Here is a 23,655-nt window from a genome sequence, read left to right on the forward strand (position 1 = left end):
TGCTAGGCACACAGAGGACTTTGAACAACCTCACTTAGGATGGCATTTGCTGCTGTTATATGCCAACTATTTTGAAATCATAGAAACTTATTTTACTAAATTAAGCACTTTTTACTAGATGCTTTTTGCACATTTTTTGAAATTATTTTCTCAATCTGGATGATCAATTAATTAAATTTCTAATGTAGCAAGCTGTCCTTTTATTCCTGGAGTGAGTCCAACTTGGTCATGGTATGTTTTGAATTCGATGTGCTTTTTAGCATCTATTCATGAATAAAATAGATGTGTGATTTTATTTCTTGTAATACTCTCTGGTTTTGATGCACATTGGAAAGAACTTGCTTAGCTTGTTTTAGGGATTTTTTTTCCCCGCAACCACCGTAATATCTTTTAATATGTGTTGCAATATTAAGGCTTCTGCTCGATCAGTTTTTTCCCCAAGTTACAGTTTTTCCATGTTTTTTTATTCCTGACATATTTATGCCTTCTTTTTTTCTTATTAACCATTCTAGAGTTTTGTCAGTTTGGTTGCTTTTTTCAAAGAACGAGTGTCACTCATTGGGGACAAAATCATGGATTAGAGTCACAGACAAGTGAAAGCTAGACCTCACAGTTTCTGTTCTGCTGGAGGGCAACCAACCAGTGGGCACCAGACGATGGGGACAGTGTGTGTGCTGGATCAGAGGCCCAGGACACCTATTCTGGTTAGATAGTTACCAGTAACAGTAATGAAATCTGAGCATTTCCTCTGTGCCCAGCCTTGGGTGATGCAAGCTTTGATTCTCTCTATATTCCTGTTATGTTCTAATGGAAGTACTATTGTTCCAGTTTTAAAGAGAGGAATAGACTCAAGGCCACACAGTTGGCAAGTGTGAAAAGTCAAGTTCTTAACACTCCAGCCAGACCTCGGGCCATTCACCGCTGCTCTAGTTTTTTGTGCTCAGTTTTTTTTTGGGTTTTGGTGTGGTGTGCTACATGGGATGCGCAATAAGGGGGTCTTTGTGACTTCACACAGAATTGGTGCCATTTCTTCCTGGTCATTGTATCAGGAAGCATCTCCTTTGACCCTACAGTTTCTCTCAGATGCTGTTAATTGTGAAAATTGAGCAGGTTTCCCTGCCAGGCATAGCCAAATCAGTCTAAGATGTAGATACAAAAGAAACCTTCATGTTGCATATTGCATTCATACCATTTCTTGGTTTTCTGATTCCACTGAGATTTTATCTTTCAATCATGTCTCGAATTCATGATCCCATGGGGCGAGGTATTGTAAAATCTTTTTGGAACAAAATAGGGTAGTTAAATATTTTTAGGTCTCTTGGACCAATATTAAGATTGTTTTCCATATGACTGGCTGTTCATTTCTAAACTATTTTGGTTATATGATTTTATGACATCCTGAAGCTCATAATGTTTCATTTATAAAGGACCTGACGGGCGATGGAGATGGTGAAGGGGAAGATGGAGATGGCTCTGACACTCCAGTGATGCCAAGACTCTTTCGTGAAACCAGGACTCGGTCAGAAAGCCCAGCTGTAAGTCCCCACCCCTAAGCCAAGGCACCTCCAACTACTCATAGGCCTGTATAAAAAAATCATTTTCCTGAGGGGAACTTTGAAGAGAGAGGTGAGCAGCTGTTTTGAAATTGGAAAAATGACAGCAAGGCTCATGAACTATCATTGTGAAAGTTTTCTTTCACATGGCAATTTTTAAACTCTTTTTTTTTTCTTTTAGAACAGTCTTAAAAGTGCTCCGGGGTGATAGAATTGGTAGATGGATGGCTCAGTGCCAGTTACCTATGGGAGTCACTTCTTTGGGTAGATTCTGTGACTTTGTTAGTGATCCGGAAATGGGAAGGCATTTATTTATTTATTGCTCATGGTCACCTAGTCTGCTGGAGAGCTGGCTAACACTTGTGACCATTGCAAGTGCAGTTTACAACCACGCTCTGCTAGGACATGATGTATACCATCTTCTTTTTTACAGATGAGAGAAGATTCCAGTAACGTACCCAAGGTTCAACATTAACTCTTACGTGTAGGATTTGAACACAGGTCTACAACATTAAAGCTCATGCCATTTAGAGAAAAAAGCCTAAAGGCTTTTCATCCATCTTGAGGATCCAGTACTTTGCTGAAGAATGCAACAATCGTTCTAATGCTTTTTGGAAAAAAAATGGTTTAGAGTAAACTTGGATTTTATTTTTCAGTTCAATTTGCAGGTGCCAGTTTCAGCTGTGACAGGCAGTGAGATCTGCTATGGATTGTCCGGCAGCCCTGCTGGCCACCCTGACCCCTTATTGCACAAACTGGGGAGTTTTTGGTGGGCAGTTACCAGTCCAGAGACCCCTTCCCCCACTTAATCACCTCATGCACTTTTATTGATCTGTCCTCGGGCCCCTGCCCGAGACCTCGTGCCTGCAGTCACCGAAGGCCTCGTGCTTATCCTCTCTTGCTTTCAGGTCCGAACCCGAAATAACAACAGTGCCTCCCGCCGGGAGAGGCACAGGCCCTCCCTACGTTCCACCCGAGGCCGGCAGGGCCGCAATCACGTGGACGAGTCCCCCGTGGAGTTCACAGTTACCAGGGTTGGTTCCCCAGATGGTCAGACCCCTGCATCCCCATCTCTAATTGGAAGATCTTCCTGTCACTGTACCACGGAAAGTGGCCAGTGTATAACCCTAACCTGCTTCTGTTCTTCACACTCTTCTCCTTTTCAGGGTCTTGCCTTTCCTTTCTCTCCTGGGTGCTGGGTAAGCTTCTCTTAAGCCTGATGACTTCTCTTCTGGCCTGATCCTGGATGGAACTGTGGCAGGAATGCAAGAATTACCTGTCAATTGAGTTCTTGCCCCTTGGAAATAAGATTGAAACCTCTCTGACTTCCAGAACTGTCTTGTCTTCCTAGTATCTCCATTGATTGTCTTGAGGCAGCCCCAGGGGTTACGGCAACTGTCCACTGCTGTGCAAGGTTGGGCGCGCAGTAAGCACTTAGGAAACCGGTGGTCCTCTCTGATCTTAGCTCTCTGAGCCTCTCGGCATCACTCATCATTATGCCTTTGTCCTCGACTGTCTCTGCTTTGATGCAGGTGGCTTTCTCCCACTGCTTAAGGCATACTTGGTCCCAGAAAGCCATCCTTGGTGGTCTCTTTTACTCCTTAGCTTACATCTTCTACTTTTTGCTTGCCTGGGAAGCAATGGTGGTAGGGGGGAGGGTGCCACTGGTCTCTGGTCATCCACCTGGTTTGCTGTGGCCTAAACTATTGTGTCCTTCTGTTCACAGTCCCTGAGGCGGCGGGCAACATCATCAGCAAGTACGCCATGGCCATCCCCTGGCAGCCCCTACCTCACTATCGACCTCACAGATGACAGCGTGATACCCCAGAGCAGCAGTACCCCTTACACCCACCTGGCCCAGGATAGCCAGCAGGAGAGCTTGGACTCCTCACAGGTGGATGCAGAGGGCAGAGACACAGACGGCACCGAGTATCAGGTACCACTAGGAAGGGTGTACTGTTCTCTAAACAGTACATGAAATTAGCTTAATAAATGAAAGGCTAAATAGGGAAAAGCAAACTTACCCAGAGGGGACTGTTAACTACAGTTTCTGTCACTTTAGAGTAATGTTTGAACTCATTCTCCAAGTATATTTTTCATTTGTAACATGATCCTTTACCCTAATTATCTCCCAGACATATAAGTCCAACACCTGATTTTCTGAACATTACAAATTTGTACCTAGAACTATATATACTTTTTATACATAATACATGATTCTGTTCATCATAATATACATACAATTGTGGGTTGGCTTTCACTTATTAGAAACTAGAGTTGCCTCAGCTTCGTGTCTGTAATGTATTCTATTGTATAATTAATCTAATGTTTTGTTCAGTTGAGCTTGTTTTCACTCAAGCATTGCTGCATATGTTTGTAGTACGTACACATATATATATTCTATGTGGTACTTCAGAGCAGATCATACTATAGATATATTTTACTAACTTGATTGTTTTCATGGGCAACTCATTTTATGGCAAGCTTATATGCAAGTGGCCTATATATTTTTTCCATTTTAATGGCTTTATAATAGCCCATCTGATGGTCTGTGATGGGAATATTCAAGTGACTGAATATTATTTCTTGTGAGTTTTTAGTTGACCTCTTTCATTCTTAGATGTTGGGTTAAATGTTATAGATCTAATGTAATAAACCCCATGTTCTTATCAAACAATTCATCCTACCCATCCACGGTCCCTTATTCTCACTTGTAGTTTTTAAACATAAAATGTTGGAGACAGATGGATCATTTCCCAAGGAGTTCTGCCGGGCACCTGCAGGAAGCCCTGAGAGGGACTCTGAGGCAGTTGCCACTGGGGGTGGTGGGGGGTGGGGGTCAGTGGGTGGGCAGGAGTTTTCCTCCACCTGGGTGGTCCGTCTCATTGGGATTCCTTCATGTGGTTTATTTTCCAGGATGGGAAAGAGTTTGGAATAGGCGACCTCGTGTGGGGAAAGATCAAGGGCTTTTCCTGGTGGCCTGCTATGGTGGTGTCTTGGAAGGCCACCTCCAAGCGCCAGGCTATGTCTGGCATGCGGTGGGTCCAGTGGTTTGGTGATGGCAAATTCTCTGAGGTGAGTCCATGGTAAGGCCAGGCTCTCATGGGCCCAAGGACTGGCAGCATTTTCTGTCCCGTCCTTTTGCAGTTACCTTTTAAGATAATGGCCTGAGACTTGCTTTCTCCAGATGGATGAGGCTGTGTGTGACTCTGTGTCTAGGAGAAAGGACAAAGACTTCCCTTGTTAACCCGCTTAAACAGATACATAGATTCTTTTGGGGCCCAGAGCTCAGTCTACTCTTACAGGAGACAAAGAGCTAAAAAGTCCTCTGGGTCCATGACTGCTTGGACTCTGTTGGTTTTATTTCTCTGGGGAAGAGCCACTAGTATGGATTTTGAGGGGTCAGGAGCAATAACCTGGGCTAGCACTCTCAAAAATGTTTAATGGAGAACTTGAAAGAAACAGGAAGGTGGACTCTGCCTCTGAGCCTCATTAGCTGTGGGGAGGTAGGGGGAGAGGTACCTCTGACTGGGCCTACAGATGGGTCTAGAGTCACCTGGTGAGTTATGAAAACATTCTTCGCAGAGTTGTTTATTTCATGGTTTCATTATTTCATATTAATCATTTTAAGTTCATCTTTCTTCATGAGAGTGTCAGGTAAGAGCAGTGTTAGACATGAATTAGGCTGTTTTGGTTCTTATCTCCTGTTTGAAGGCACATTCTGAGATACCAGGTTTTGATTAGAATGGTGCAGGTGATAACTTTTTCCTGTGATGGTCTCATTGAAATGTTCATCCAACCCTCAGCATGCACCGAGGTTAGGCGAGGACACACAGCAAGTTGGGTCAGGATGAAGGCAGAGGTGGGAATGAAGTACCATCGAGTACTTCCGTGGGATTTTGCCTCAAGTTGAGATTCTGATTTTCCCATAAATTGAGCTTCCTTAGGGCCATAAACACATTGAAGTTCCCTAGGGGCAGGAATAATGACTTGGTCTTTCTGTGTGCTGATGCCAGCATTGGCCAGCAGAGGGAGCAGAAGGACAAGCGTCCAGGCCTGTGCTCTTCCCTGAAGCACCTAATTGCATGGGATGTGAGCAATGACTTATGCGAAATGAAAAAACAAGGATTGTTTGTCATTGCTCTGGCCCAGTAAGACATCAGTGCACTTTGCAACACTAGGTCTGATGCTGATAAGATGCCTTGTGTGGCTGTCAGCATTATGGAGAGTACCGTAGTCTGGGGTCTGGTGCATAGCTCGCATGTTGCATTGGAGCAGTGTGGCTTTGGAAATGGCACCTGCACGACTGCTGAGCCCCAGTTTCCTCTTACAATGGTGGCTGCACCCCCTTGTGGGAGGTCAGTCTTAAAGGTGCAAAATGGAGTTTAGCATGAGTGTGAGCACCTGCTCTGGAGAATGAAGCATCATATGTGTCTTTCAGTTCTGATCAGCATCCTCGAATACCCAGTTTCATCTCTTCCCGCTGGCAGCCCAGTTAGTTAATGCATGGCTTGGAGACTTGGGGTGCGAGACTTGTAGAACATAGATCTTTAGCCGAGTGGAAGGCAGATATCAACAAATCACAATTACTAAAAAGTGCTTATTCTGTGCCAAGTACTGTTCTCTAAACAGTACATGAAATTAGCTTAATACATGAAAGGCTAAATAGTAAAGTGATCAACTATTTGTCACCTTCACGAAGGAGGGAAGAACATGTGCCAAATGCCTAATTTTTGGAGCATGCACAACGAATTGCAAGACAGCCATAAGGGGCCCACACTGGGGACCACTTGGGTCATTTGCTCTTAAAATATACACAAATACAGGTGCATCTAATTTTACCCATTCAGATCAGCAGTGTGACACCCTCACACTGGGGGTGTCATCCACCATGCTTCTAGCCATAGGGTTTATCAGGAGTCTGTACCATTTCTATTTTCTCCTTTTTTCTTTTCCCTTTTTTTTGAATCTGTGAAATTGATCCCCAGGAATAACCCTGTGAGAAATATAAGGCACCCCAGTCCAGGCTGTAAGTGGATGTTGATGATGTCTTTCTCTTTTAGGTCTCTGCAGATAAGCTGGTGGCTCTGGGGTTGTTTAGCCAGCACTTTAACCTGGCGACCTTCAATAAGCTGGTCTCTTACAGGAAGGCCATGTACCACGCTCTGGAGGTAACATGGTGGGTGGTGAGGGCCTGGCCCTGACAGCAGGGTTCAAGCAGGAGACATAACAGAAAGCCAGCTCAGGCCACAGTGTGGCCAAGGATGGCTCGGAGGGGACAGGGAGACCAGGCAGGAGATGATTGCAAACATGTAGGCCTGATGGGCCAGACTGGGGAGGGAAGGAGGAAGGGATTTGAGACTTCCCAGTGACTTCGAATACTTCCTCAGCTTCTACCTGGTGGTGGTTGGTACTGAGGACTGAATGAGGAAGGAGGAGCACTGCGAAGTGGAGGATGATTTTCACAGCAGCGAATAAGCTTTTCCAAAGCTGCCAAAGCCTCCTTCCTTTAAGTGGTGTGGTTCAGGGCCAAGACTGGGCAGCAGCTGAGGCCAGCTGCCTTCTCCTCTTGTCTGTGAGATCCATCAGGCTCTGTCCTTTCCTCTACCTTCACTCGGAACTGAAAAGATCAATGGCCTTTGTCCAGCACTTATGAGCCAGACTCTGTGCTTAATTAGATGTGTAAATCCTCATGGTGCTTCTGAAATAGGACTTAACACTTGACACCTTGCCATCTTCTTTAGGGAAATAAAACAAGAAATCTGGAGCTTTTTCAGAGGTCATACATCTCCTATATTTAAAAGTGGCAAGGCTAATTCTGATTCTCTGCCCTCTGAGAGGGAGCTGACCACTCAAGTTCTCTACAGGGAAGAGGTCATATCTGGTATCTGTATGGAAAGACTTCACTCTTCCCTCATGGCCTCCTGCCTGTCTCCCTGTGCAGGCCCCTCCTCCCTGTCACATACCACAGCTCAGGACAGCTGCCTGGCTATGAAAGGGCCCAGTGTGAAGGGGAATGCAGGCCCCAGCTGGGGGAATCCCTGGGTATGGCCTGGTGAGCACCTACCCCTCCTGTTGATCACAGACTCTCCTTTATCTCGCCAGAAAGCCAGGGTGCGGGCTGGCAAGACCTTCCCCAGCAGTCCCGGAGACTCATTGGAGGACCAGCTGAAGCCCATGTTGGAGTGGGCCCATGGGGGCTTCAAGCCCACCGGGATCGAGGGCCTCAAACCCAACAACAAGCAACCAGGTGGGAAAGGGTCCCTGTGGCAGCACCCACTGCCACTGCTGGTGGGAGCACCCTTGGGAGATGCAGCCACCACTGCTGCCCCATACCCCACCCCAGTTTTCCAGCAACCAGTTGGTTCTGGAGACCCACTCTTTCACCTTGTGAACCCCAGGACTGTGGGAAAACAAACAGCCCAGCCTTTTTTGACTTCTCTAGTCATTTTCCTACTATTGGTCAAGTACATATAATTTGGGATTGATTCTGTTCTGAAAACTTGAGTAAACAGGAGATCAAGACAGAATCTTAACTAGCATCCTTTTAAAAGGAAAAAAAAATAGTTAAGCTCTGCTCATCGGAGAAAACTTGGAAAGTGTTTTAAAACAAAAAATGCCAAAACCATAAGCCACCTCCATTCAGAAAGAGGCATCACCCCTCCTAATATTTTGACCAATACCACATTTCCTCCATTGTAAGATACGTGTAGTTTCACATTGAAACATTCTGTTTCTGGAAGTCCAGGATGCCTGAAATCCAGAATTTGTCTTGTAATTCGTACATTTAACATAGTGTTTTGTGTTTTGTTTTATTCCTCCTTCCCCCCCAAAAAGTGGTTAATAAGTCGAAGGTGCATCGTGCAGGCAGTGGGAACTTAGAATCAAGGAAATACGGTATTCCCTTCCCATCCTTTGGCTATGTATAATTCCCTCTGCACTTTCTTTCAGTTTCTTTGCATATACAGTGGTCACTAGAAAAGAAATCTCAACTTGAACTCTCATCCACCCCTTCACTCTCAACCCTCACAAGCCTTCCATCTAGGTTAACCTTGTTGGGTGTGCACATCTTTTCAAGTTTTTCCGTACACTAGTTGGATTCCTGCTTTCTCTTTATCGCTCAGTATTAAATCATATAAGCACTATCAAATGTCATTTTGTCACTAACGGGTCCTTATGATTTTTAATGGCTGCATAATTTTCTTTCCTGGGGGCAGAGTCAAATTTAACCAAGTCTTTTATAGAGTACACTATTGACTGACTAAAAATAAGTGGAATTTATAGAAATATAAACAATAGCCTAAATAATATAATTGTAAAATTTTCTAGTAGCTACATTGAGAAGAATAAAAGAAACAGATGCAAGTAATATTAACCATACATTTAATTTAATCCAGTATTTCCAACATTTAAGCAGTTCCAACAGTCAGTATAAAAATTAAGATATTTTACATTTCCTTTTAGTACTGTTTTTAAAATCTCATTTCACGTATCTTACAACATCTTAATTAGGACACTAAATTTTGATTGAAAATACTTGATCTATATTTTCACAAATGTCTAAGTTCCACATTTTCACATGACCAAGTTCCGAATGAACTGGTTCATTGGATCAATTAGCAGTTTTTAAATTTATATTAAATTAAATGTAAAACGCAGGACCTGAGTCACACAAGTCACATTTTAAGTGCTTGTGGCTACAAGTGGCTATTGGCTACTGTGTTGGGCATCGTAGACAGATGTTTCAGGGCTGCAGCTGTGGACTAGCCTTTGTTCTGGGTCTAAACACCTAAAGCTGTTTAACACCCTATAAACGTGTTAGACATGCGGGAGATTCTAAGTTATGTCTCATAGTGGGGCCATATGACCCTTAGTGTGGACCTATGTTGCAGCTGGCACCCAGGCATGGCAAGGTCCTGTCCCAGGCCCATGTTCTCCCTGTACCTCTATCCACCTACCAGCCAAGGGCTGCCATCTCTTTCCCTTTCACAGAGAGCAAAACTCGAAGACGTACAGCTGATGACTCGGCCACTTCCACCGACTACTGCCCTCCACCCAAGCGCCTCAAGACTAATTGCTATAACAATGGCAAAGACCGAGGAGAGGAGGACCAGAGTCGAGGTGATTGTAGGGGGGGAGGAGATTGTGGGACCATTATCACCTGTTACCAGCAGAGGGCAGGTAGTAAGGACCACTAGGCAAAGGGCTATGGCTTAATTGGGCTTAATTGATCAGTAAGAGGCTCCCTGACCCCATCTCACACCTTTTCTTTTTTTAACAGAGCAAATGGCTTTGGACGTCACCAACAACAAGAGTAATCTGGAAGGTAATGCTCTCTCCTTTGCTGTCCTTACTTCTTGCCCTGGCTAATTCCCCAGGTCTTTACTGTTTGTCCACCCTGTTGAGGTTTAACCCAGAGCTCTATGCCTGGACCTTGGAGGTGTAGATGTCATCATAGTTACATTCTGTAAAATGAGTTGCCTGATTTTTACAGAGACAGAGTCTACCCCTAATCTAAGTGAGCAGGGAAGGCGGGGTCGGGGGCAGAGTGGAAGCTAGGACCCTTTGGCTAGGAGAACCCAAAACCTGAAACCATGATCGATTGGCCTATGGCATCATGAGCCTTCTCAAACAGGAACTGGAACTGGCTTTGAGGTGAAAGGTAGACACACTTTGCCGCTGTCACTCGCACAAGCAAACTCTGGTCTGTTTACCCTGGCTGGGAATTCCCACTGGACTCTAAACTCTGCCCAGAACATGGCTAATGGGATTCAGAATGTGCGAGGAAGGATCGACTCTCCCTTGCTTCCTCAGCTTGGTTCTTTGGTCAACAAATATTTACTGAGTCATTACTCAGTGTTGAGTATAAAAACGACACAGTTCCTGACCCAGAGAACTCTGGGGAGAGCTTGGGTCTGGAGCAGCCTCTGATGATCCTGGGGACCTTGACCCATAATCCTCTCATCTCCCAAGACTCTTTCACCCATCTGCCTGCTTCCTGGCTGGGGATGGCATTTTAAAGGCTCTTCCCACCTGGTTAGTTGTGTGAATCAGTCCTGACCTGCTGATCTAAAGGGAGGTCAGGGTAGCCTAATAGTTAGAGACCTGGGTTCTGAAATTGTAGCCGTGGCTGTGTGTAGAGTGGTCATGGACAAGCCCTTTTATGATGTGACAACAAGCAAATTGGCATCACCATGAATCCCCCAAAGTCCTAGTCTTTAAAGGGTCTCAAATATTTTTGCACCAGGCCCTCTGAGTCTGTCCCTGGGCTGGAGGGGCCCTTGCTCAGCGTTGTGCCCCATGCCTTCCCACTGCCTGTCTTGTGGGACCTTCTACTTGGGGCCAATGTACTAGCCTTTCTCCACCTCTGGAATGGGGATGGCAACTAGGAAGCATTGTTGAAAAGAACAAAGCAAGAGGAGTCCTTGGTATATTGCTAGTATGGAGTACATGTTCAAGATTACACCCAGGGACTTTGGCAGCTGGTGTTGGGGCCGTAGATGCCACAAGCTATGTCCGTGTCTTTCTTACAGACAGCTGTTTGTCCTGTGGTAGGAAAAGCCCTGTGTCCTTCCACCCTCTCTTTGAGGGTGGGCTCTGCCAGACGTGTCGGGTAAGTCCTATCCCCAGCCTGGACTTTTTTGTCCTTTCCCTCCACGACTTCCCTGGTCTTTCTAGAGAAAAGTGTGTAGGCATTAGGGAAGATTAGATTCTAGTGAAGCCCTCCCCAGCCCCAATTGCCCCATCCTCCATTCTGAGAGCCGGTGCTGCCGCAGAGGAGGCCATCTGCAGTGGCATGCAGAACCCCGGCCAGTTGTCTCTGTAAAGGGCACCAAGCCACTGGTAACCTGTTCTGTGGCTGCGTCCTCTAGGGCCTCAGCCAGCGAGCAAGTGGGGCCCGGCGATCCCTGGTCTCCAATTTCACGGGCGTTTCTCTCTGGCCGCCAGGACCGGTTCCTTGAGCTGTTTTACATGTATGACGACGATGGCTATCAGTCCTACTGCACCGTGTGCTGTGAGGGCCGTGAGCTGCTACTCTGTAGCAACACAAGCTGCTGCCGGTGAGCACTGGGCCCTTGGCTGAGACCCAGTGGGGGCCCAAGCCTCCCAAGTTGTACCCGAGATTCCTACAGCCCAAAGGGATCTCAGGCACAGGACTTGCGCCAAATTTGACGTGGGGACAGAGCCCAGATTCAGTACTCTGCAGAGGTTGTGGTTCTCAGGTCCTTGCTGTAGAACAGGGATACGCTTAAGGCAGGAATGTCTGAGGGCCTTGAGGGCAGGGAGTGGGGTAGGGAAGACTTCCTGGAGGTTGGCTGCTTCTGGGGGTTGGAACGCTTTTTTCTGTGCAGGGCCTGGGGACTGAGGGTGCACAGGTATCTAAGGAAGAGGTTAGTGTAGCCCAAATCACACCCCAGGGCCTTCTGGTTCATAAGGAGGAGCGGCCGGGACTTCTGTGGTTCATAAAGAGGAGCAGCCGGGACTTTGAGGAGGTGTTAGGCAGTGTGTTGCCATCTCCCTGGAGAAGAAGGGCATGCTACCTTGGAGAGGCGCCTGGTGACTAAGGCATCTTTTCTCCTCGCTCCTGGTGCAGGTGCTTCTGCGTGGAGTGCCTGGAGGTGCTGGTGGGCACAGGCACAGCAGCAGATGCAAAGCTACAGGAACCCTGGAGCTGCTACATGTGCCTCCCACAGCGCTGTCACGGTGTCCTGCGGCGCCGGAAGGACTGGAACGTGCGCCTGCAGGCCTTCTTCACCAGCGACATGGGGCTCGAATATGTAAGCCACATGCTCCTTTGCCCAGCACCTCCCACCGCAGAGCGTCAGGGCTCTGAAACGCTCTGGAAGTCTGTTGGCAAGCGTTCATGGAAAGACCCATTATACAAACGGGTGACTAAGCACCTCAGGCTTGAGTGACCTGCTGACATGTCCCGTTTACAGTCCTCAGGCTTCTCCAGTGGTCTTTCTTCCCTTCCTTCTAGGCTTTTTCTTATGGATTTTCAAGGGCTTGCTGAAGAAGTGGTTATAGATCCAACCAAGTCTTCTGAGTTAATAGAATGGAAGAGGGAAGGAAAGCCTGTGACTGACTTTTAAATTTTAGTGGGAGTAGATTTTCCTAGGCTCCATTCTAGAGATCTGGGAGGAAGGTCCCAGGTCTTTCTTGTTTAGGGTGATGTGTCTCTTTGTGTGTGTGCATCTTTTTCAAAGTCTCATCTGTGTTCCATGTCTAAGTGTAGGATGGCCATTTATGTCAAAGCTGAGGTGATCCTAGGCTAAGAAATGGTAAAACGCAGGGTTTGACTGAGTCCATCAGAGGAAGGTCAGCCCACCCCTCCCCCAGAAGTTGAATCTTTCCCCTGAATCTTAACCTCCATGACTTCCATGACCTCCCTGATCTCTGTAACCTTTAACCTGGCAGGAAGCCCCCAAGTTATACCCTGCGATTCCCGCAGCCCGAAGGCGGCCCATTCGAGTCTTGTCCCTGTTTGATGGAATTGCCACAGGTGAGTTTGGAGGTCATCTCAGGATGCTCACCTGTTCCAGGTGTCTGTCCACAATGCCAAGCAAGACCCCTGGAATTACCTCTTTGTCACCTGTTCTGAGAAAACCACTGGCTTCTTGTTTCTCTCAAACTTCCTGGCCCTCTTTTGGTCCTTTTGAAAGGCACGTATATTTCAGCTGTTGCATTGCATTCTTTTTTATGTGCAGGTATCTTGGAAAATTATTTTTTATTTCATAAGCATAAAATATATTGGAGATTATAGACAACTCCTCCTACTAATGTCTCCATTCTTCCCTCCTGTTCCCCAAGGTTTCTTTATGTATAAAAATAAGTGTAGCCAACGTGTGTGTCACTCTTGGGAGCTTTGCCTGATGAAACTCATTTAATCCTCAGAATTGCCCTGCAGTGTGTTATTAGGAATATCTTTATTTTACTGGAGTAGGAAGCAGTGTAAATGAGCTGCTGTGCACTTAGTGTCATTTGTACTTATGTTTGTATACCAGTGTCCATCTGCCTAAAACATTGGAAGCTTTTAATGACCCCCAGGTCATGGCTAGCTGTTTGTTTTCTCCACTCTGTTGAGTCCTAAAGTCCTATTCGTGCTGGCACAGGTAACCTACGGTGGGATGGAGCCTTGGCCATTGCCCCCAGAACTTGAGGTTATTTTCTAAACATGGTTTTGGTGAAGATCCCTGTTTGTGTGTCTGTGTTTGACTCTGCTGAGGTGGTAGATGCTGGGGCATTGGCTGTGGAACTATCAGTTTTAATAGATCCCACTAGTGGGCTATACAAGTTGATATAAACATATCTTGTTCACAAAACTCCACACTGGAGATCCTAGCTTGACCAGTGTGCAGTTTTTGTGCTATGTGCAGAGGTTCACTTGAGAGCTGCCATGTCCTTGCTGGGTCTGGTCCGAGTTCAGGACATAGAATCACTAGAGGGTAGAGGGGCTTGGGCAGGATGACCCTCGATGCATTTTTTATCTCTCTGACCCTTCCCCCGCCCCCCATACAGGGTACTTGGTTCTCAAAGAATTGGGCATCAAAGTGGAGAAGTATGTCGCTTCCGAAGTGTGTGAAGAGTCCATCGCGGTTGGAACTGTTAAGCACGAGGGCAATATCAAATATGTGAATGACGTCAGGAACATCACAAAGAAAAATGTGAGGGCGGCCTGCACCCCTGGGGGCTTGGCACCTCCCCCCACTCCCTAAGCCCCACACATCCTCACAGCCGTGTTGTTTCCCATGCCCAGGACTGTGGGAGAAGAGAACCTGGGATCACATCAGGCAGATTTTCTTTCTTTTTTTTTACGCTTATAGCACCTGGTCTTCCTAGGTGGTCTCCCATCCAAGTACTAACCAGGCCCAACCCTGCTTAGCTTCCGAGATCAGATGAGATCAGGCATGTTTAGGGTGGCATGGCCATAGACCCAGGCAGGTTTTCTTGACAGTTACCTGGAACGCAGGCTGTCAGTCCCTCCATCTTCACAGCTGTCCCTACCCTGAGAGTGACTTTTTCTCTCACAGATTGAAGAATGGGGCCCCTTTGACTTGGTGATTGGTGGAAGCCCATGCAATGATCTCTCAAATGTGAATCCTGCCAGGAAAGGCCTGTATGGTGAGCATCCATCCCTTCTATTCTGGTGATTCCAAGAGAGGCCGTATGTCATCTGAGTGCCGGTCTAGGAGGAGTGGCCTGAGAAGGAGCTGTTTGCTTTCGGTCAGCTAGCCTTACCTGTTGGCTCTGTCCATTGTGAATCCTCAGTCCCCAGAGATACTTAAAAATATCGTACTGCTTGATGTCCGGGTCCTTAGTCTAGACCACTACCGACAGGGACTGTAGAGCATCAGCCTTAGGTGATCACTGGAAGCCCATTGGTTTCAATATGGTGGGGTGGGCTGAAGGGTTTGACCCCGGCCATCCATCTTCTTTTGTGGACTCAGAGGGCACAGGCCGGCTCTTCTTCGAGTTCTACCACCTGCTGAATTACTCACGCCCCAAGGAGGGTGACGACCGGCCCTTCTTCTGGATGTTTGAGAATGTGGTAGCCATGAAGGTCGGTGACAAGAGGGACATCTCTCGGTTCTTGGAGGTAAGGGGACTTAGGGTTCTGATTGTCAAGACAACATGGGTGGGGAAGGCCCCACTGGCAGTGGGGGTTGGTGGGTGTTTCCAACACTGGGAGTGATTTCCGGGTTCTTCACAGACGAGGCTAGATCTGAGAGTAATGGAGTCAAGTGGGTTGGTTCTCTTTCGTGCATGAAAAATATTTGATCTCTAACCTCACCACAAACCTACTGAAGTCAGAGATGATGAGACACCATCATCTACTTTTAGAGGCCTCATGAGATTTGACTAAGCAAGCTTTTTTTTACTCTAGAGAGTTTTTTCTCCTTGTTATGAGAACTGCTTTAGGGACCACAGACATGTTAATTATCTACTGCTTAATATGCATCAAGCATTGTAGTAAATACTTTTTATACACTTAACCCATTTAATTTTCCCCAAAACTTTATAGCTTAAGTTCTGCTAGAGGGGTTATATAGAACTGGCTGGTTAGTTCCCTCAATGTTTGTGAACCTGGCAGATGGGTGACACAGGGCATATCTTGCCAACATTTCATTTTCACACCAGAGCTCAACTTGCCAGATTTTGGTTTCAAGTTTCTTTTATTGCCTGTACAGAGCACATTTCATAATAATCTGGTGTGCCCCAGGGTATACCTTCTTAGAACCTATAGGTCCAATCTGATCTCTTTCCCCACCATTAATAATGGGGGCACTAGCTTTGTCCTCTAGCCAAATTGGTCTGTCCCCTGGCTGGCAGTAATCATGCCTCCTCCACAGCCAGGAAGTAGCCCTGTCACCTGCCCGGGTCAAGCCCCACTCTGACTGCCATCTGAATTCTTTCATGGGCTCCCAGCAGCTGTCCTTCTCTCTCCCTGCAGTGTAATCCAGTGATGATTGATGCCATCAAAGTGTCTGCTGCTCACAGGGCCCGATACTTCTGGGGTAACCTGCCTGGGATGAACAGGTAACAAGGGGCTCCAAGAGGGACAGGTAATGGCCAAGTGAAATTCAGCTAAAGGTGTGAGCCCTGATCCTCAACTCTTGTGAGACAGAGCCATGCTCAAGTCTTCTTGAAGGGGCTAGCTCTGCTGAGAAATGGCCCCACCCTGTGCTTCAGTCCAACCCCTGGTGCTATGGCTTGACACCTATTAGGACATACAGCAACTACCTGGGGTCTCTGGCCAGGATTCCTCAGTCTACTCCAACTTGTTCCTGCTCTGCCCATGGGCCTGGTTCTTACAGGGCCATGTACTGGAGCAGACAGGGTACTGTCTCCCAGCCAGGAATGCTGATGCTCTATACTCCATGTCTTCTCCCAGTTGCCTGTCCCACTGGGAAACAGAAAGAGATTGTTAGATTCACCTTTCTCTCTACCCCTGAGATGAAGTGATGCCTGAACAGTCCTGGTGATCAACCAGTTGGCAGAGCTGAGATGACAATTGGTAGCCCAAAGCCTATCTCCCTTGGATTTTCTTAACCAAGAGATTTTTTCCCCAACTTTTCACTAGTCCGTTGCTGTTGAAAACCACAAAGCAAGTTGCCGAAGATGAATTATCTTCTATATGTGGTTTCAGGGTTTTGTGGTATGCTACTTAAGATTCAAAATGTGATGGTAATGGGACATCCCAGATTTGCAAATGAGTTAAGCTTTAAAGAGCTATCTTTTAGAAGGAATTGTTGGAAGCATAGTAGCTCTTTGGCATTTAACAAAATGTGGGCAGGTGAGAAGGGTGCTGGAGTAACTTGGAGGATTTCTTTTGGGTATCGTGCATATTTATTTGGCTTTATCAGTCAGTCAGGTGGTACAATGTCCATGTCTGGAGTGAAATGGGCTCGTTGACTCGATACTCAAGCTCTCTGTGGCAGGCACTGTAGTATGTGCTGCCAGTTTAGTTGGGAACATATCAGATGTCCATCTTAGCTCTCATGGAGTTGACATGCCAAGCGGGGAACCAGTAGAGGAGGCAGTAAATGACCTCATGGTCATGGCTAGAGTGGGCCATTGGAAGAGTTAATAGGGAGGGGAGAGGAAGGCTTCTTATTACAGCAGGGCCTTGAATAAAGGGGCGGAGCCTTATAGTTATTTGAGAGAAGAGCATTCCAGGCAAAAGGAAGAGAATAAAGGAGGGTGACAAGGGTGTCTGGGCGTTCCCTGACCATTTCAGAAAACAGTGTTCCTTGCTTGTGGAGTGGCTGAAAGAATGGCAGAGAACTAAGAAAGAAGTATGAGCCAAATTATGTGGGTCCTGCAGGTCATGGTACCACTTAGATTTACTTTGACACAGGAATTCACAGGAGGTTTTAAGCTGATGAGTTGTCATATATTCATGGTAGTTTCTGGTAGAATAGACGATATCGAGATGAGGGCAAAAATGGGGAGAAATTCAGGTGGTCATTCAGAGAAGGAGGGCTAGCTGCTTATTGTGGTGCCCCAGGAGGTTCCGTTCCCTACATACAATGCATCCTAGTGGCTTGTAACTCCACGGTCTTGTGGAACCTAGCGAGAGGGGTCAGATTCTAGATAATGTGAGGGGATTAGGATTTATAGGATTTGCTGATGCATTGGATAGGTGGTATTAGATGACAAATGAGTCAGCAAAGATGCCACAGAGTTTTTTGCCTGAGTTGTGACAAGAACAGAGCTGGCTCTGCAGAGTTCTAGAATGATGACTCAAACAACAACCAGGGGTCACAGAACCAAGTCTAGCCTGTAGGCGAAAAACCTTTGTTTAGATGTCAGTCCTAGAATCAACATAAGGTGAAGGCTGTTCTGTGTACTTTCCCCCAGGTCCCTCAGCTCCCGTGGTTTCATGGAAGAGCTGGGATTGGGGATAGGGTGGCACTGGGAAACTTAGAAGGTGAAATCAAGAGTCCTGTGGAATCTAGGAGTACGTTTTGCGTGTTTCAATGGCCCCCTTTTTCGTTCTTATGTTTGGTTTCTTTGTGACCTTGAAGGTCCTTACACAGGAACTGCTGAGGTGTTGATCAGCTCTGTGCATTCAGAGCTCTTGCTGGTTTCTGCTCTGGAATTGCTCAAACATTTTGGTTCTAAGGTTCTATTCCCCTTCTGGGCACCTGTTTGCTTCTCTCTGCATTTGCAGGTTTCGATGATGAAAATTACAATGATAATTAGAGTTTTGTGAGCCACCTTCTGTCCTTCCCACTAGCACCCACTTTTAGTCCTTTAGAGAGGCTCCATCCCCAGCCGTAAGCTACCGAATCATGGGTTTGATGTGCTCATTGTAGCAGGTAGACCCACAAAAATCTAATCCAAGCTCCTGAGACACGAAGCCCCAGGGAGATCATATGATTTGCTCAAGGTCACATCACTGAGCCAGTTAGCAGTGGGACTGGGACTGGAGGGTCTCCTGACTTCTCTTCCAGTGCGCTTCCCTTATTCCGTGTTCTCCTCAGTGGGAGCCTGTCTTTAACTAATGTTAAAATTTGGGAAGGGGGAGCATTCATTACTGGACATTGGGCTGCCCCCTGAAGGGGCTAGTCTGTCCCTGGCTTTGGCACACTGGTTCATGCCAGTAACATTTTTATCATGTATTTGTAGCAAGTCCTTTGCAAGAGCACATTTTGCAGCCTTAGGCCCTCACTCCCACCTTGGGAGGTGCCTAGCCAAGGCCTCTTGACACATGGTAGAAAGTAATGGGTTTTGGCTGTTCCCAGGCCCGTGATAGCATCAAAGAATGATAAACTCGAGCTGCAGGACTGCTTGGAGTTCAATAGGACAGCAAAGGTAAGATGTGCTCACAAACGGTCTGCGGGAAAAGCACTTGGTGACGTCCAAAGCTGAGACTTGACCTTGGTGTCCAGTTTGTTCCTGTCCCTTCCCCCACGTGACTCCCTGGTGCTGGGCCTCTTTTCCCACATTATTGTTCTGTCCAGTCAGGTACAGAGTAGGAGAAGTTCTTGATAAACAAATAATCACTATGAGACAAGGCAGCTAGACTTTCCAATTGTGAACGTACCCACCATAGAGAAAAACATAATTTCAGTTGGTCCTCCCAGTAAGAGATGAGTAATTAATTCTTTGGTAGGAAAAAGAAAATCTGCTGACAAGTTATAGATAGTTACATTAAGATTTCCATACATCAACTTAATTCTTAATGTTTATATTGAGCTAAACACCATCAAAATCCTGGTTTGGTTGACCATTCTTCATAATCTGGATGGATTTTTACATTTTGCTTCATATTGCTTGATCAGTAACTCTGGTGTTCTCTTGGCACCCATGTGTTCTCATTCATTGTCACTTTTTTGTTTATCTCTTGTTCTCTCTGAGGCTGGTCTTTCTTGTTCATTAACTCCTTGGTGTTTATGGGAAGCACAAAATGTTCTTATCCTTCTGACTCTCCTTATTCCCTCTCAGAGCCCAGCCCCGCCACCTGCCCTCCTCCGCCTGCCCTCCCTCCTCCACCTTCCCCAGGTGCTTCTGAGCCTTGACTCTACCCAGAACCCTTCATTCTGTGCTCACTCCATGATGTCATTTTGTTCTCCAGTTAAAGAAAGTACAGACAATAACCACCAAGTCGAACTCGATCAGACAGGGGAAAAACCAACTTTTCCCTGTTGTCATGAATGGCAAAGAAGATGTTTTGTGGTGCACTGAGCTAGAAAGGTGAGCGAGGCTGCATGTGGAGAGGGAAACAATACAGACAGAAAGGGGAACATGTGGTTCAGGCCAGCAGTGCAAGTGGGCTTGCTTGCCCTCGTTCTACATGGACCCACAGACCTTCTATGTTAGTGGGGCTGGGGATAATGCCTTTTCAGAGTTAGTCCGTATTGCCTGGCAGAAATGGCGGAAGGGTGGTGGTGATAAGGAATCTGAAACATGAGGTTATTAGACAGCACCAACTGTCTGTGTTGGCTGCACTGCCCTGGTATCTGCCTGCCCCAACTTGCTGAGACACTAGGATGTAAGAGGAACCAGCTAAAGAAAACCCCATCGACATGCCATTGCTCTTTCTCGGAAGGTTCCTTCTGCCAAGTTGCTCTTCTATAGCTGATTCATACTTAAGCACAATCTGCCTCCTCCCTCTTTCATTTGTTTGGCTAAGTTGGTAGCCTGTCTATTTTGATTCAAAGAACCAGCTCTTCCATTTCAATTCTCCTATTCTGGTTTCAATTTTTTTCTCATTCCCTTTGTTTTTCATGTTTATTTTGTCGATAATTTTTATTAGAAATGTAAGAAGGGCTGTGAATATCCCACTTTACATTTTTGGCTGTGTCTTGAAGGATTTGATAAAAAAGTATCTTTATTCCAGATATTTCAGTTTTACAACCAGTTTTATTCTTTACTAAACAATAGCTTTCTTAGTATAAAAGTAGGTTCTGGTTAGTAGAAGGAAACTGATGGGTAACCTTGCCCATCTGTGCTGTGGATTATTCTGTCAGGTTTGAACTGCATGGGTTACTTCTACGTGTTTTTTTTTTTTTCCAATAAATATATTGGCAAAATTTCCAGAGATTTGCGACAATTTGAAAAAACTCACGGATGAACCGTGTAGCTTAGAAATATCAAAAAAATTTTGAAAAAGTTATGTATTCCATAAATGAATAAAACAAAATAAGATACCAGTCTTATTTTATCATTATTACCATAAAATATACACAAATTAAAGGTTCAGGTAAGCCTTCTGGTCAAGAGTAATCTATTAGTAATTATGTTTTGGGGAGTCAAGAGTTATATTTGGATTTTCGGCTACATGGGGGCTCGGTGCCCATAACCCCCTGCGTTGTTCATGGGTTGACTGTATTTTGAGACACAAGCCTAACACACTGGGCTGGACCGGCGATATGAGGGTTGGTGCAGATAGCTGTTATTATGTAGACAAGTTAAGACAGAGGCCAGAGGTGTTGCATCTTTGGCATATTTTCTAACACCCATTCAGTCATTGACCCATTGATATAATTTTTAGTGGTAGTTGGTAAACCTGGGTAAGAATGAGGTCTGGTGTATCTGTAGCCTCTTACCAGGCCTCTATGCCTGGTAAAATCCTACAGAGGAGGCATGGTATATTTGGTTGCCATCTGACATTAAGTCTAGCTTGACCCTTGGTCCAGCAACCGAGTTTGCAGAATTCAGAATACTTCAGTGTCCTCACAGTAAATTAGCTGAGCATCTGATGATTGAGAATAAGGTTCGTTTTTGAGAGTCCTTATTCCTTATTAAGGAAATTGCCTAATTTCTTTCATCTTGTGGTTTGAAGACAGATACACATCTGTCCTCTGACTATCTCCTTGGGATTCATTTATTCGTTCATTCATTCGAGAATGGTCCACTGAGCACCAACTATGTGCCCAAGCACATTGCTAGTGCTGGGGATGCACATAACAGGGGACCTCATGGAGGAGCCATACCCTCATGACTGTCATTTGTGTTCTGAAGAACTGGTTGACCTGACCTTGGGGGTCAAGAGAGGGCTCATGTGAAGGCTCAGTGGGCCTGATGGAAGGGATAGGGCAAAGTGCACAGAGAGCGATGTCGCATTGCCCATGGTGAGGAACTCCCAGAGGCACTAAGCTCGCTGGAGGTGGCACTTCTGACTCCCTGTCTTTTTACTCTGGTGCCCCCCAGGATCTTCGGCTTTCCCGTACACTACACGGATGTGTCCAACATGGGCCGTGGTGCCCGCCAGAAGCTGCTCGGGAGGTCCTGGAGTGTGCCTGTCATCCGACACCTCTTCGCCCCCCTGAAGGACTACTTTGCCTGTGAATAGTCCCCCAGGCGGCTTGGGCACTGGGGTGTGGAGGACAGAGCTGGGACCCAGGAGGTACATCCCAGGCTCTGTCCTTCCTCAGCTCAGCTGTGTGGGGTCACACCATGTACCTCGGTGGGAGCAGAGCCGCCTGACCCCCTCCTGGCAGGGGGAGCCCGAGGTGCCACCTCCTTGTGCACAATTCAGCCTGGCTGCTCGGAGCAGCCAAATATGGTGCTCATTTTATCTTCTCCTAAAACTTTAAAACTTGAAGTAGATAGTAAAGATGGCTTTTTTTTTTCCCCTCCTGGGTTTACCGCTCAGAGAAACAATGGCTAAGATACCAAAACCACAGTGCCGACAGCTCTCCAATTACTCAGGTTAATGCTGAAAAATCACCCGAGACAGTTATCGCAAGACTTTAATTTTTTTAAACATCTGCAGCTCCTTGTTTCCAGGAGTGTGCAGTGGTAGACATGTAGCTAAGGGACATTTTGAGGGCCCAAGGATAATTTTTTCTAGGGCTAGCAAAAGAGGGACTATCTATATCTTGAATTTTACCAGGCACATTCCCCTGGCCTCAGTACGAAGGGCTGGGATGCAGGGCTGGGATGCGCTGTCGGCCCATTCAGAGTATTTTCCACACCGATGATGATTTCAGCAGGGATGACATCATCATCACATTCAGGGCTTTCTTTTCCTACAAACCCAAGGGCAGGGCCACCCTTAGCTAAATCTCTCCCAGTGACTGCAATAGAACCCTCCGGGGAAGCTCAGGAAGGGGGTGGGCTGGGTTATAAGCAGCCATATATTATGGAGGTAGATATGGCTTCTTGCTGTCTCCCTCTTCCCCATGTGAGGGAAATGAAGGGGGACACTTAGAAAGACACCCCCCTCCCCCAAACATACCCGTCAGACTTCATAGGCACAGATCCCCAGATTAAAAGTATGACACCCTAATTCCTCATCCTTTCTCTAAACTTGGAAGCAGTGACAGCCAGGGGCAGAAGCACATTCCTCGCACTTTCCCCTCATCTAAGAGATTGCAGGGGGAAAACTGCAATAAAAGCTCGACCCTCCAGAGATTTTAAAGTCCTTTTTTATTCCATGATAAATCGTTAGGAATATCGGGAGGTCGGACAAGCTGCATTTCAGAAATGCTGTCGTAATGGTTTTTAACACCTTTTACTCTTCTTACTGGTGCTATTTTGTAGAATAAGAAACAATGTCGACAGGTTTTATGGGAGTTTTTTTATACACTTTTTTTTTTTAAATCTCAGACTTCTATTTTTATGTTTTATCGTTTTCATAAATTTTTTTTTTTTTTTGGTAACCGGAGCCACGTAACAAGTATGGGGAAAAATTGTGCCTTGTTTCAACAGTTTTGCTAATTTTTAGGCTGAAAGATGACAGATGCCTAGAGTTTACCTTATTATGTTGAATTAAAATCAGTATTTCTCTATAACGGTCTGGTGTCCCTTTTGTTTTTTTGCAGGTCAGATTGGGGGTGGCTTGGGAGGGCCTGGCTAAAGTAGAAAGGTGGGCAGTTGAAGTAGGTCATTCAGTCATTCGGCAAGCACAGTGAAGGAATACCATGGTGACTCCCAAACACACAAGGTTAGTGCCCTGGTCTCCAAACTCCAGTGTATCCACATTCCCCTGGAGGCTTGTTAAAAGTGGAGGTTTCTGGGCCCCAACTTGAGTTTCTGATTCATTGAGTGTGGAATGGAGACAATTTCATGCTGCTGGTCCAGGGATCACACTGGGCTAGTGAATTGGTTTCTAAACCTTGGCTTTCAAAGCAAATAACTGGAGTGTTTG

The 23,655-nt window shown here is 46.2% G+C and overlaps 1 protein-coding gene and 1 non-coding gene across 11 annotated transcripts in view; one reads left to right on the plus strand and one right to left on the minus strand.

The window, feature by feature from the left end:
- Window positions 1-23,299, plus strand: part of DNMT3B (DNA methyltransferase 3 beta) — a 38,062-nt gene extending 14,763 nt beyond the window's left edge. For 5 of the 10 annotated variants that reach the window (XM_039864068.1, XM_039864066.1, XM_039864065.1 and 2 more), the window contains 19 exons: window positions 1,428-1,535; window positions 2,462-2,587; window positions 3,280-3,489; window positions 4,470-4,628; window positions 6,617-6,724; window positions 7,659-7,803; window positions 9,546-9,674; window positions 9,835-9,879; window positions 11,087-11,166; window positions 11,502-11,614; window positions 12,148-12,331; window positions 12,972-13,056; window positions 14,073-14,218; window positions 14,585-14,675; window positions 15,002-15,150; window positions 16,006-16,091; window positions 18,803-18,872; window positions 19,636-19,754; window positions 21,714-23,299. In XM_039864068.1, the coding sequence (XP_039720002.1) occupies window positions 1,428-1,535; window positions 2,462-2,587; window positions 3,280-3,489; window positions 4,470-4,628; window positions 6,617-6,724; window positions 7,659-7,803; window positions 9,546-9,674; window positions 9,835-9,879; window positions 11,087-11,166; window positions 11,502-11,614; window positions 12,148-12,331; window positions 12,972-13,056; window positions 14,073-14,218; window positions 14,585-14,675; window positions 15,002-15,150; window positions 16,006-16,091; window positions 18,803-18,872; window positions 19,636-19,754; window positions 21,714-21,855 (2,295 nt within the window). In that variant the 3' untranslated portion in view covers window positions 21,856-23,299. Of the gene's footprint in view, window positions 1-1,427; window positions 1,536-2,461; window positions 2,588-3,279; window positions 3,490-4,469; window positions 4,629-6,616; window positions 6,725-7,658; window positions 7,804-9,545; window positions 9,675-9,834; window positions 9,880-11,086; window positions 11,167-11,501; window positions 11,615-12,147; window positions 12,332-12,971; window positions 13,057-14,072; window positions 14,219-14,584; window positions 14,676-15,001; window positions 15,151-16,005; window positions 16,092-18,802; window positions 18,873-19,635; window positions 19,755-21,713 lie in introns of those variants that run through there. The other 5 variants (XM_039864071.1, XM_039864072.1, XM_039864073.1 and 2 more) reach the window with 4 other exon arrangements.
- Window positions 14,369-14,487, minus strand: LOC120604235 (5S ribosomal RNA). Its single transcript, XR_005653271.1, has one exon. It is a non-coding gene; the product is annotated as a 5S ribosomal RNA (ribosomal RNA).
- Window positions 23,300-23,655: the final 356 nt, after the last annotated feature.

Source organism: Pteropus medius, unplaced genomic scaffold (genome assembly GCF_902729225.1).
Source record: "Pteropus medius unplaced genomic scaffold, Ma_sr-lr_union100, whole genome shotgun sequence".
Lineage (NCBI taxonomy): Eukaryota > Metazoa > Chordata > Mammalia > Chiroptera > Pteropodidae > Pteropus > Pteropus medius.